Raw genomic sequence first — 14,248 nt, forward strand, 5'->3', positions numbered from 1 at the left:
TTTCTTTGTTCTTTCTTTGGTTTTCTCTTTTCTTGCCTTCCCCTATTTCTCTTTCTTTGTTCTCTTTCTTTCTTTTTGTATGGTTTCTTTCTTTTTTCTTTTTATATTTTTCTTTCTTCTTTTTCTCTGTCTCCTCCTTTCTCTTTTTTCTCTCTTTTCCCTCTTATACCCTGTCTTGGACTCAGGGTCTATGCAAGCATACCCACTGTAAGGTCATATTGTGCAGAGATGAAGAGTGAGTCCCAGGTGGCCCATTCACCAGATAGCAAACATTATGACCTGCCAATAGGTTCAGAATACTTGCAGCCCCCTCCACCCCTTAGTAAGTGCTCAAAATTGAAAAGAGACAGAACAATGCCCCACCTCCAGTCCTACTTCATAATTGAACAAACTCAGAGCCCTGGCTCAAGGAAGGAAAAAAGGTAGAGCAAATATCAAAAGTAACTTCATCTCCATTTTCCACTGAGAAAAAGAATTAAAGAGAAAGATAATAGGACTGCTACAAATGAAGAAAACCCAATAAAAAAACTGTCAGTAACCTTCAGAGTCCCAGCAAAGAGTTAGTGCTAGAAAGAACAGCTACTGGGGCACAAACAATGGCTATCTCTGAGAACGACAGTACTCAGAAGGTACTTATGAAGATCAGAGAATTACTGGATAGAAAGAATAAAAATCAAGAAATGCAAAACTAAATGAAATTGCAATGGAGCTAGACAGACTCAAGAAAGCAAATATAAAGAACTCCATCCAAGAAAAAATAACAAACTGAAAAGCATGGGAAGCAGAACTGACGAAGCAGAAGAATGAATCTCAGAGCTAGAAAACCAAAATAAGAAATTAACCCAATCTATTAAAAATATTTTTAAAAGCCAGGCTCGGTGGCTCAGCCTGTAATCCTATGCCTTTGGGAGGCTGAGGTGAGTAGATTGCCTGAGCCCGCGGGTTCGAGACCCGCCTGGGCAGTGAGACCTCATCTCTACAATAAATCAAAAAATCAGCCGGATATGGTAGCGCATGCCTATAATTCCGGCTACTTGGAAGGTTGAGGCAGAAGGATCGCCGGAGCCCAGCAGGTCGAGGCTACAGTGGCCAGGAGCAGCCACTGCACTCCAATCTGGGCGACAGAGTGAGACTCCAACTCAATATATATATATATTTTTTTTTTTTTTTAAACTTAAGAAAAAAGAGGAAACTCTCCAAGAGAAATGCGATTTTATCAAGAAAACATACCTATGTCTGATTGAAACACCTGAAATAGAGAAACAAAAAAAACCATAGAACAAACATTCCATGAGGTCATTCAAGAAAACTTCCCTCATCTGGTCAGAGAGACAACTATAGAAGCACAAGAGATCCAGAGAACCCCTAAAAGACATCTTATGAGAAGACCAACCCCTAGACCCATGATAATTCACCTACAAATTAGGCATAAAAGAAAACGTCCTAAAGGCAGCAAGGGAAAAATGTCAGACTACCTACCAGGGGAGACCGATCAGAATTACTGCAGACTTATCTGCAGAAACAATACAGGACAAAAGGAATTGGACTTCAATCTTTGTTTGTTTGTTTTTTTTTTTCTTTTGAGTTGGAGTCTCACTCTGTCGCCCAGACTGGAGTGCAGTGGCCACTCCCGGCCACCGCAGGCTCAACCTGCTGGGTTCTGGCGATCCTTCCGCCTCAGCCTTCCAAGTAGCTGGAACTACAGGCACGTGCTACCACGCCTGGCCAATTTTTGGTTTATTGTAGAGATGAGGTCTTGCCAAGTTGCCCAAGCGGGTCTCGAACCCACGGGCTCAGGCAATCCACTCACCTCAGCCTCCCAAAGTGCAGGATTACAGGTTGAGCCACCGAGCCCAGCTAGACCTCAATCTTTAATGTTCTCAAGGATAAACAATTTCAACCAAGAATTTCATACCCAGCCAAGCTAAACTCATCAGCAATGAAGAATTAAAATCCTTCCCAGACATCCAATCCCTAAGAGAATATGCTGCTTTGAGACCAGCTCTACAGGAGACACTTAAAAATGTGCTATGACAAGAATACCTGCATAATGAACATTTGTAGACCTAACCCTGAATTGTACCCCACAGCTTTAAAATAAAAAATTGGAAAAAAAGGTGCTGCACAGAAGAAAAAAAAAACAAAAGAAAGATCATATACTTCACAAGATCACAAGCACAGAAGCAGCAGAACACACAGCATACCTGCAAAAGTAAAAACACACACACATATATGAACACAAAAGTTAAATGAAACAAAACAGCCATATAAGAGCATTATGTCAGGGACAAACTCTCATATTTCAATAATCAGCCAGAACATGAATGGACTAAATGCACCACTGAAAAGACAAAGAATGGCAAACTGGATAAAAACACATGACCCAGTAGTTTGCTGCCTCCAGGAAACTCATCTCACCACAAAGGACGCCTAAAGACTCAAAGTTAGAGGATGGAAAACAAATTTTCAGGCAAACAGATCACAAAAGAAGGCAAGAGTCATGATCTTAATATCAGACAAAACAACCTTTAAGCTATCAAAAATTTAAAAAGATATAAAAGGACACTACATAATGATAAAAGGTTCAATTCATCAACAAGAAATATCCATCCTAAACAAATATGCACCCAACACAGGAGCTCCAGCTTTTATAAAGTAGCTACTAAGTAAACTAAAAAAAGATGTTGACTCAAACACTATCATAGATGGGGACTTAAATACCTCACTAACTACCCCAGATAGATCATCAAGGCAAATAATTAACAGATATCCAGAACCTCAACTTGATGCTTGACCAAATGGACTTTGTAGATACTTACAGAACACTCTGCCCAACAACCACAGAATATACATTCTACTCATCACCATGGAACATACTCCAAGACTGACCACATCCTTGGCCATAAATCAAGCATAAACAAATTTCACAAGATTGAAATATTGCCATGCACCTTTTCAGACCACAGTGGAATAAAAATAAATATCACCACCAAAAAGTTTTCCCAAAACCAACAAAGACATAGACACTAAACAGCATGATGCTGAACAATTCCTGGGTCAATACAGAAATCAAAACAGAAATTAAAAGATTCCTGGAAACAAATGAAAATGAATAAATATCTTATTAGATATTAGATATCAATATTAGAAAGCAGACTCGAAATTGACAAATTCAACTGATAGGATTGAGTCCTAGTACAGAAATGCAGATAATAACATTAAGTGTTCAGGATAGAGTAAACATATATATTTTATACATGCCCAAATGAATGATAAGCTATGAAGCAAAATAAGTTTAGTTGGGATAACAAATATTATCTTTCTTGTCTTCCTAATTCCTTACAAGGAACTTACATTATTTTCTAATGAGAAAAATTAATAATAAAAATTAACAAGCATAACTATAATTTTGTTTGTATGAATATTAAGAAATATACTAATAGTGCCCAGAAAATCAGAACAGAATGCTTGTGCCTGAGTTCCCCTAGTTTGTGAGGATGTGTATGAACCTATAAGAGGCTTGTCACTGTCACTGTGAACTGTCTGGGCTGCAGTTTGGGGAGCTTTGGGGTCTATAGGTCACTTGTACAGAAGCAGAACATCCTGTGTTTATCACCCTCATCCAGGATCCCATTCCTGAGAAGTATCACCAATCTGTTCCTATCCAAAGAGTCAACCAATTGCCTCTTTATCCATGGTCCATGACACTATTTGGAAACTTCTTAACGAGAAACTATAAAAAACATCTTATTTGGCACTAAGCAAGTTTCTTAAAAAATAATAAACCAACTTAAACTCCTACCTAGATAGGGAATACTTGGAACCATCTTCAGGCTTCGAATATACTCCCGAGTCCGCTTGTAATTATCTTCTTTAGACATCAGATAGTCTAATTTCTCAAAGGTGGTCTTGTCTTTTCTATTCAAAAGCTGGAATGAGAAAAAAATATAGAGTATGAGAGAGAAAAGAAATACTCTGGAAGAACCTAAGGAGAGAGGATAACTGTGGACAAAGACTGAAAGGAAACATCCTAAATGGCATGTCTACGGTGCACCAATCCTGGGCACAACTAAGGATTTTAAAAGGCTGTTTCAGAGATGAAATGTTTCACAACCTCAGTCTTGTCATTTCCATATAATCTCATATAGCAGCAACCTCTGTGGGTGCAGAGACCCTACAATAGCAAGGCAATCAAAGAGAAAAGCAAACTGCTCAGGGTCAACTGAAGAGTTATTTCACAGCTACACCAAGTCTCCTTCCTTGAATCCACAAATATTTGCTTTCTCCTCAACATTTCCAAGGCTGAAGGCCCCAGTAAGTTTCACACAATTCACATATACATGTTGTGCACACAGCCAGGCCATCACTCTAATTCAGGCTATCTCCTCCAGATTCCCCACAACCCCACTGGGTCATATTTACACTGGGTGTGATATTTTAAACAAAAGAAGCCAACTTTCTTTTCCATATGCAACCATTGAAGAGGCAACTTAGTTAAGCACTGACAGGATGAGCAGGTATCCACAGCCAGAGATTAGATAAGCAAGATTCTTTGTGACTGAGATATCTGGTATATAAAGCTGGTCACCAGGAAAAAGGTAGCTCAATGTATATATGGAGCCCTGTCAAAAGGAAAAAATAAAAAGTTAACTCCTGCCGGGTTTGGTGGCTCAGCCTGTAATCCCAGAACTTTGGGAGGCTGAGGCGAGTGGATTGCCTGAGCCCACGTGTTCGGGACCAGCTTGGGCAACTTGGCGAGACCTCATCTCTACAGTAAATCAAAAAATTAGCCAGGCATGGTAGTGTGTGCCTGTAGTTCCAGCTACTTGGAAGGCTGAGGTGGAAGGATTGCCGGAGCCCAGCAGGTTGACGCTGGGGTGACCATGAGTGTGCTACTATACTCCAGCCTGGGCAACAAAATGAGACTCCAACTCAAAAAAAAGAAAGTTAACTCCTGGTTTTCAAGACTACCACTGTAGTCATCCTGCATGTCCCAAGTAAAGGCCTAGTACCCAAAAATGGCCATAAGCCTCCTTGAATACAAAGGTTTTCAGAAAAGGAGTCTAGGCAGAGACAGGTTTTGAAAGGAGAAACTGGGGAGAGATGGCCTTGGCACAGCATGAGACTGATGCTGGGAGCTCCCCTGAAGGGTCCTCTTAGCTGCCAGGACCAAATGCTTCTGGAATTGGAGGTCAATGGCTAAGACCAAGATGTAAATAAAGAGAAACCCCAGGCCTGGAGCACTCTTGGTCAAGCTTGGTGTTGAGACATCAAAGGTCTGTAAGGACCTAGACCAACAGATCCAACATATCTATCAGACTGACATAAGCCAGTGTTCAGGTCCACCACGCATCAGGGAGAAGCAGACAATGACTGCCCAGCATCAGGGGAAGCAGTGTAGTTCCTGAGACTGGAGTCTGCAGATCCCAGACTCAGGCCATGTTGGTGTATCAGGGAGCCCCAGGCTACTTTGGTCAAGCCCTGTCTGATTCATCCATCCCTAGCCTCTGGAGCCACAGAGAATACAGCCATGAGACAGCCTATTGCATATGAGCAGTGACAGCTTAAGAAATTCAGGGAGAAGAGGTAAAATAATATGCTGAAAAGAAGCTTCCAGTGCTGAAGACATTGGAGAATGAAAGCAAATTTTCCCACTGAAAATTTCAGGACACATCACTGTGGGGATGCTACACAAATGCCCCAAACAGTGGTTGCTGAACTGGTTTGCTAAAATGAACAGGAATAAATGCCATCTTCTACTTGCTGTCTGTAAAGCACTATAATATACAACTTTTCTGATCTTTACAAAGTCCAGTGGTAAAAATGGAGCCAGGGCTATTGCCTCCATTTCAGGTTCATAATAAAGTATTAAATGATTTGCCCAAATAACCTTGAGGAACTCAATTCAATAGAGGAGGTATACATATTATAACATTGTAAGTAAATAGCCCAGACAAAATAAATGAATTACAGGCATGGGAAGTACCAAGGAAAGCTTTATAGAAAGGCAGAACTTGAAATGAACACTTAAGGATGAGAAATTCACCAAATGAACAATATATAACCAGATCAGAACCAGACACCTAGTTGCAAACTACCCAATTATTCATATTTTTATTAATGCAACCTAGAACACTTTTACTTCTTTGGTAATGCCAGCAGTCAAACAAATCTAGATATCCTCCTCACACGCACCGTGGCTGAGTCACGCAGGCTCCCAGTGCTCAGGTTGCTGATTCTCTGATCCTAGCTGGGACATTACCCATGTACCCTGCCATGTTTAGCCTACCTGCCCAGCCTGCCTAGTACCTATATAGACAGCGCCTCAGTGAGGATTGGTATGTCATCTGTATACAACCCTGCACTCACACATACTCACACACACATTCAGAAGGGCTGGATCTGGTTAACTTCGCTCACCTGCTTCCCTCAGTGCCCACAAATGATATTCATTAAAGCATCAGATTTCTCAAGAATAATGCATAGGTCACTACAAGACATGACAAAACTCAGAACATATATCTCCTATGATGTATTTGAAAACTACTTGAGGAATTCCTCTAGCAAAATGAAGGAATAAACCAGGAGCAGCAAGACATGGGATACAGGAAATGGGATCAAATCCAGGAGTAGTAAAGGGAGATTCTGGAATGACTATGAACAGCATGCTTTAAGAACAACTGGTCCATATTGGATCATCCCCAGAAGAGACGTCTCCAGAGAAAAAGAAGGCTTGTTAAAAAACCTGATATGATGGCACATGGTAGGAAGGACAAATATTTATTATATATAATAAAAAATAATTTTAAGACTGTGTATGTATGCATGTGTGTGTGTGTGTGTGTGTATGTGTGCGCGCACACATACACACACACACATACACACACACCCCTGGTAGATATGGTACAAATAATTTTTTTAAAAAAGAAGTTAGCAATTCCATGGAAATGAAAAAATATTCAAGAAAGGTCATCTTATTCATAGTTTACTATTTGACTATACAATGAAGCATATCTACTCATTCCTAGTCATTAAAACACTGAATACTCATTTAGCAAGTGACTTAACTATTGCAATGAGTATGTTTGAAGAATGAGGGAAGGTGGTTTAGGAAAAGAAGTCATTAGATGCTGCCTAAAATGGATGGGTCAAGAAACTGTAGCAAAAGTGCATTGGTGAAAATGTGGCAGACACTACCAAAAGAAGCTACTAAATAACTGGAAGTGGTGGAGCATAGAGAGGTGGAATAATGAGTGCCAGTTGTTTATTGAGCCTTTCAGTACTTGGTGATTTTTAAAATTAAAGTGCATGTATTATGCTGATAAAAATTCTTTTAAGATTTATTTTTTTAAGCCGGGCTCAGTGGCTCAGCCTGTAATCCCAGCACTTTGGGAGGCCGAGGCAAGTGGATTGCCTGAGCCTGCGGGTTCAAGACCAGTTCGGGGAACTTGGTGAGATTTCATCTTGACAATAAAAAAAAAAAAATAGCCGGGCATGGTAGCATGTATCTGTAGTTCCAGCTACTTGGAAAGCTGAGGCAGAGGGATCCCTGGAGCCCAGCAGGTCAACACTGGGGTGGCCGTGAGCATGTGTACCACTACACTCCAGCCTGGGTGAAGGAATGAGACTCCAACTCAAAAAAAAAAAGATTTAATTTTTTAAATATAGGACTTGTTTACTCAGAAAATGACAACATTTACTTACACATTTTAAGATTTCATTACAAGTAGAACCATAAACGGCAAACCTCATATGAATTGAGGGTCCTTCAGATTTTAGAGTTTAGAGTTTATGGAAAGCCCCAGGAAGAATCCAGAACTACAGACAAGAAAATCAATGATTTGCTTACCTGGAGTCAAGAAAAGAGGTAAGTAATATTAAAGAAAAGTTCACTGAACATAATAGTCAACTTCACTTTTAGTAAAGTTTTGAAGTCTTGGGGGCACCCTGAGATTTTCTTCCATAATATTTATTACAATTGTAATTGATTGTGTAGTTACATTTGTGTCTCACTCAGCAAATGAGGGATCACATGTAGAAGGGCAGCATGCTAGTTGCATTCACTCAACTATTCCCTGCACCTGGTATGATTCCTGACATAGGAAACACTGCTAAAATATTTGTTGCGTAAAAGAATAGTGAGAAAAACAACAATAACTTAAAAATCCAATTTGTTGGAAATATTGGGATATTCCAGTAATTCTTGAGCACAAGAGTAAATTAAAGTCAGGATTACAGATTATTTACAAACCACAAACAATTAGAATACTATATGTTAAACTATGTGATGAGGTCAAAGCTATATTAGGAAAAAAAATTTGTATTTTTTTTTTTTTTGAGTTGGAGTCTCACTCTGTTGCCCAGGCTACAGTGCAGTGGCACACTCACAGTCATCCCAGTGTTGACCTGCTGGGTTTCAGCGATCCTTCCGCCTCAGCCTTCCAAGTAGCCGGAACTACAGGCGCGCGCTACCATGCCTGGCTAATTTTATTGTAGAGACGAGGTCTTGCCAAGTTGCCCAGGCTGGTCTCAAACCCAGGGACTCTGGCAATCCACTCGCTTCGGCCTCCCAAAGTGCTGGGATTATAGGCTGAGCCATCAAGCCCGGCCAAAAAAATATTTGTAGTTTTAAATTCATTTATAACTAAACAAAAACTAGAATAAATGAACTAAATATTCAACTCATGAATTTAAGAACTCAAGTCACTCTATGAAAAAGATACCTCCACATGCATATTTATTGCAGCATTATTCACAATAGCAAAAATATGAAACTAACCATGCTGCCCATCAAAAGGGAACTGGATTAAAAAAATGTGGTACATGTACACAATGGAATATTATGCAGCCATAAAGAGGGACAAAATGATAAACTTCACATCAACTTAATGGACTTAGAGTCTATAATACTGAGTGATCTATCAAAGAAACAAAGAACTTGAGTAACACATGTTCTCACTCACAAGCAGACCTTGAACAATTATTATAATAGTATAAAAAAGGGATTGGTAGTAGTAGGAAACTGCCAGAGGAGGGGAGAGTGGGATTGGCAGTAGTGGGAAACTGCCAGGGGATGGAGGGCACACCTCATCAACAAGGGTACCTGCATAATGAACATTTGTATACCTAATCCTGAATTGTACCCCACATCTTTAAATAAATAAACAAATAGAATTAGAATTGAGGAAATAGGAGAAATATATTAATAGGTAAAATGTAAAATTAGTGTGTTAAAAAACAAAATAGAGCTAAACATCAAACCTACAGAACAAATAATTTAAACCTAAGAGCTAATTTTCTCAAAATATCAAGAAAAGAGGAAAAACCTCTACACAAGAAAGGTAAAACCATATAATATAGGATTAAGAAAGGGGCTATAACTGCATATGCAAAGTGAACTTAAATTACAAGATAAAAATAAAATCCCTGCTTACTGTTTTTAAATCATTTTCATGGTACAAGGGATAAATGGGACTCAAACTACAAGATCAAAAGCTAGAAGATCACAAATCTTGGTGAAGTACTTGAAGAAGTATTTGCTTTTGGAAATTTCCCTTGTCATGCTGAGTACCTTCCATGTGGCACTTGTATTTGACTGATCATGAACCATACCACCTTCCCTTTCTGGTAAAGTAGTTCAAATCCACGGAAAGGGAAAATAAAAGTTCCTCCAAATTTTCTTTATGAGGACATTGGTGTCTTGTTCCCTTGCCTCGAGAAAATAACATTTCTGATACATGGAAATATTTTTCAACAAAGAGCCTCTTGCTCCAAATATGCTAAAACTGGCTCAAAATTCTATTTCAACTCCAGTGTCTACTGTTGGTATGGAAAGAATTTTCAGTGCTGTGGATAATCTATGGACCAATGGATTCAGCAGACTGAGTATGGAATCAGTAAGGAATGAAACTGGAACATTTTTTTAGAATCTTTCTTTTACTTATTTGAATAAAAAACGCCCATTTCTGGAAAATAAAAAACCTTCAAAGTCACATATCTAATGCAAAATATCAGATGCAATGGAGCCCACTGTGTGCAACATAAGGAAAACTGTAACTTTGAAATTTAGTGGTGGTGTCCTGGCTAGCTATCCATATTTGTCTTTGACTAAGGCTATCTTAAACCACATAAAGACAAGTTAACTTATAGAAATGCAATAATGCAAATAATTCTTGTCCCTAGAAAAGGCAAATTGTGTCTCATAGAGCATCACTGATTATTACCTAGGAAATAATTACTAATTTTGCATCAATTTTTAAAGTTATTTTAGTATTCCTTATCTGACTATAAAAGTGTGATATTCTGGGTTCTCTTCTGATACAGTTGTAATATCTTACTGGTTCGCTCATTAATTAATGAGTTAAATAAAACCTTTGACAAGTATTCATTTTATATTCATATGAGTCATTATTTTACCTTATTAAAAAAAGTTCTTTAACAGCTACATGCACACACATATAGATATGTAAATGTATCCCATCACATGCATATACACACACATATACAATGTATAATCTTGTAGGACAATTTCATAATCTATTTATAATAATTTTGTTAATTTTTTTTATTCCACCCATGACAACCCCAGAAGACATGCCCACAAAGTCCCAAGAGGTAAGCCAGGAGGTTGAGATTGATCCCCTAATATAAATTTGCCAAGGGCCCATTCAGAGCCCAGAGCTGGTCTAGGGGTACGCAAAGAATCAGGCATCAAATATGCATTACATTTGTTCAACCTGGTTGAGAGATAAAAAGGCCTAGCTAAGGCAAGGAAGGCTCAGAAATACACAGGAGAGTGCTCTAACGGGAAAGAACAAACTCCATTAAGAGAAGGAGGAACTTCAGGAAAAGGTAGTCCTAAAAACAAGTCTTGAAGGATTTGACAAACACAGATGGGGTTTCCAGAGACCCCAGCAGGCATGAACATTGGCCTAGAGGTAGGATACACACATACACACAAGGATATCCAAGGAAACAACAATTTAGCTCGGATGTAAGGTCAGTGTTTCTTTGGATAAGACTAGAAAGGTAAGGGAGAGATGAAACTCACCTTTTGGTAAAGTTTGGTTTTGATGTGGTCATATGATACCATGGGCACGTGACCACCATTTTAGCTACTTATTCTACTTTTCCAGATACTTCAGCTCAACTTGCAAACAGGGTACCAATCACAAGCCACTAATCATGAACAGTGCATACTAATCAAAAGGGAACTAGCAAGCTGACTATGGATATGTTTTAGCAGGAAATCTCTTGGGCCAATTCTTGCATCTCTCACACAATGACTTGGGCCTCTGAGTTGCTGTGCTGTTGGTGGTAGAAAATGTTCCACTAGTCACAGCTGAAAGGTTTATGGCCTGTCTTTCAGGGATCAGAAAGTAGGTAAGAAGTAGGTATGAAACATTTTAGTGTTTACTGCCACTGCCAAAGTGCCTCTATTTTGTCCTTGGCACTTGCAAGATGCTCAGTACCATATGCTTTTGCCACCCACCACATTCACAAATGCAAGTTTCCCTCAAAACTACCCATGAGGACGGAACAACCCTCTCTCTCATTCAAGTTCAGTATCTAAACTTTTCTCAAAGGCACCACTGAAACACAGGACCAGAAATCCAAATGATGATTAAAAATTGGCCAACAAAATATTTATTATCATAAAATTGAAGGTGATGAAATGAATACTCAAATGGCAGATTCAAAAGAAAGAGTGGCATCAAAATGTCTGTATTGAAGCATACCACTTTGGAGAAGCAGTGGCACAGACCCCAGCCTAGCAAGGTGGGTGGGAGGAGAACACTAAAAACTCTCTTTCACCAGGAGTATAAAAACTCCAGAGTTGTATTTTGGGTAGATCACTCAGTAGTGGTGTGAAGGTAGCCTAGAAAGAGAAAGACCAGAAGCAAAGAGATCAGCTGGAAGACAAAGGTAGTTCAAGCCATAAATAAAAGGGCTTGTCATACAAAGATGGTGGCCTCTGCCAGCCCACTGGAGAATAGTCAAGAAGAGTTGAAAATAAAAGTAATGATATTTATAGCAGCTAATACCTATTGAGCTCTTACTAGGTGCCGGGCATAGTTCTAAATATTTTTTCATACATTTACTCATCTAATCCTGTAAGAAGCAGACGTAGGGCTGAGTCTGGGTGTCTGATTTAAGAGCTTATGCACCTAATCTCCATGCCTATCATTTCTTGGCCTAAAGTCCCCATGCAAATGCAGGTCATGTGTATTCAGATCCCTTAGCCATGTAAGGTTACAGGCTTGGGTGACAATTTCTCGTAGATGACTTTTCCTACTCATGATTCCCAGGCTAGACAGAGGTTTTTGATGCAGCAACACCCAATGGTTCCCTGCTTTCTATGGAGAGCTGAATTCCAGTCCATATGTATATGGAACCTGACTCTCCTCTCTGGGCAGATATTACAAACCTAGCCTATAGCTGCAAAAGCTTACACAGCGGATCCTCTGAACTCTGCTCACTGTTCTAACTATGACAGCATTCATTATTTTTAGCACATGGTAACTTCCCTTTCTTGACTTCTAGTTTAGCTTTACTTGTTGATTTTTTTTAACTTGGTTGTATTTTGTCAGAATTTATTTGTGTTTGTGTATTTGGAGCAGAAGATTGGAAGGAAGGGATTTATTCCTCAGTCTACCACATTGCCTAAAATCCCAAAAAAGAGTCTGTTAAGAGAATTTTCTGGCATTCACTGTCACTTTCCTGGAAACATTTGATTTCAGACATGCCAAGTATAAGCTGTCAAGGGAACATGCAATCAGAGGGCTCTATGGAACAGGTAGATGTAACAGGGGTCTAGGGCTCAGGAGAGAGGTCGGGGCTAGAATTGAAGAGCCAGGCATCATGGGAATACAAAGGTAACAGCTGAAGCTCCCCAAGCTAATGAGATCACCAAGGATGGAAAATGGGAACTGATGTCAGAGCCATGCAGAATATCCACATCAGATAGGAACAAATAAACTCAGGAGGAGCCAGCTATCAGAGTGGCTCATCTGGCAGGAAGAGTGGCAGGAAGATAATTAAGTCAAGGGAAGAAAGATTTTCCAAGAAGGTGATGAACAGCATTCGATATTGTGGCAATGTCAAGGAAAATGAGGATGCAAATGTCAAAAGATTTATGACCAGGAATTTCTGAGAATTCCCGGCAGTACTACTGATAAATGACTAGAGAATGAGTGAGTGGAGACTGTAAATGTTGGTTTCCTCTGCCTCCATTTCCTCAAACCTTCACGTGTCTTACCTCCCACCTGAGTCAATGTTCAGAAATGCCTCAAAAAAGCGGCTCAGGTCTATTATCATCTCTCAATAACATCAGAGGGCAGTTGCTGAGGCACTGCATCAGACAAAGGAGGAACAAAGGCACTACCTCGATGAATGACTCTGAAATCCAAGATATGTGACTGCTCTATATCTGCTGTCCTGGGATATCTGTAAAGTAGCATTAGTTCTCAGTAGAAAGCACCATTCTCTAAACTGCAGAGCTCAATGGCCCTTTTCCCCCAAATGTCTGGGAGTGACAGTTCCCCCAGGTCACCACACTGCAGACCCGGCCTCCTGACCCATCAACTGTGATTTCCTACCTGCCAACAACTTCAATTCACATTGCTGCTGCAAATGAGTCAAACTTTGGATCAACTGAGTGGAAAAGAGGGAATCACTCCAGGAACATGCACAGAGCAAGTAGAGCATGTACAAATGTGTGCATATACATGGTGTGGGTACATGCGCGTGTGCATGGCATGTCTAGCACTGTAATTACTGTAATGAATAACTCACCTATATTCCAGGAATGCCATACCCCCAGGTTACTCATAAAGCAGCCAGTCTCTTCTTGGGATCATTCTGATCAGAGAAAAGGTTTCACCAGCTTCCCAGTTGCTAAGGTCCAAAACCAAGGCCTCACCCTTCATTTCTTTCTCTTCATCTCAGCACCCCATCAAGGGCACATCCTGTCAGCTGTCTCCAGCACAACCCATATCAGCCTGCTGCTTTCATATCTGCTGCCACACTCTGATGGCCCTAACCTACTAAATAGCCCCCAGTTTCCACGCTTGGTTCCCACCAGTCATCCAATTTGTTTTCCACACAGTAGCAATGGTGATTAAAAACACAAAAAAACAGCCGGACTCAGTGGCTCAGCCTGTAATCCCATGCCTTTGGGAGGCTGAGGTGAGTGGATTGCCTGAGCCCGCAGGTTCGAGACCCGCCTGGACAGCAAGACCTCATCTCT

General features: G+C 40.0%; 1 protein-coding gene across 1 annotated transcript in view; it reads right to left on the minus strand.

Moving 5' to 3' along the window:
* Positions 1-14,248, minus strand: part of RALGPS1 (Ral GEF with PH domain and SH3 binding motif 1) — a 195,765-nt gene that overhangs the window by 149,659 nt on the left and 31,858 nt on the right. Inside the window, exon 5 of the mRNA XM_008051572.1 lies at positions 3,803-3,929. Coding sequence (XP_008049763.1) covers positions 3,803-3,929 — 127 coding nt within the window. The remainder of the gene's footprint in view (positions 1-3,802; positions 3,930-14,248) is intronic.

The sequence above is a fragment of the Carlito syrichta genome, unplaced genomic scaffold (genome assembly GCF_000164805.1).
Source record: "Carlito syrichta isolate Samal-C Ts95f unplaced genomic scaffold, Tarsius_syrichta-2.0.1 Scaffold199527, whole genome shotgun sequence".
NCBI classification, from domain to species: Eukaryota; Metazoa; Chordata; class Mammalia; order Primates; family Tarsiidae; genus Carlito; species Carlito syrichta.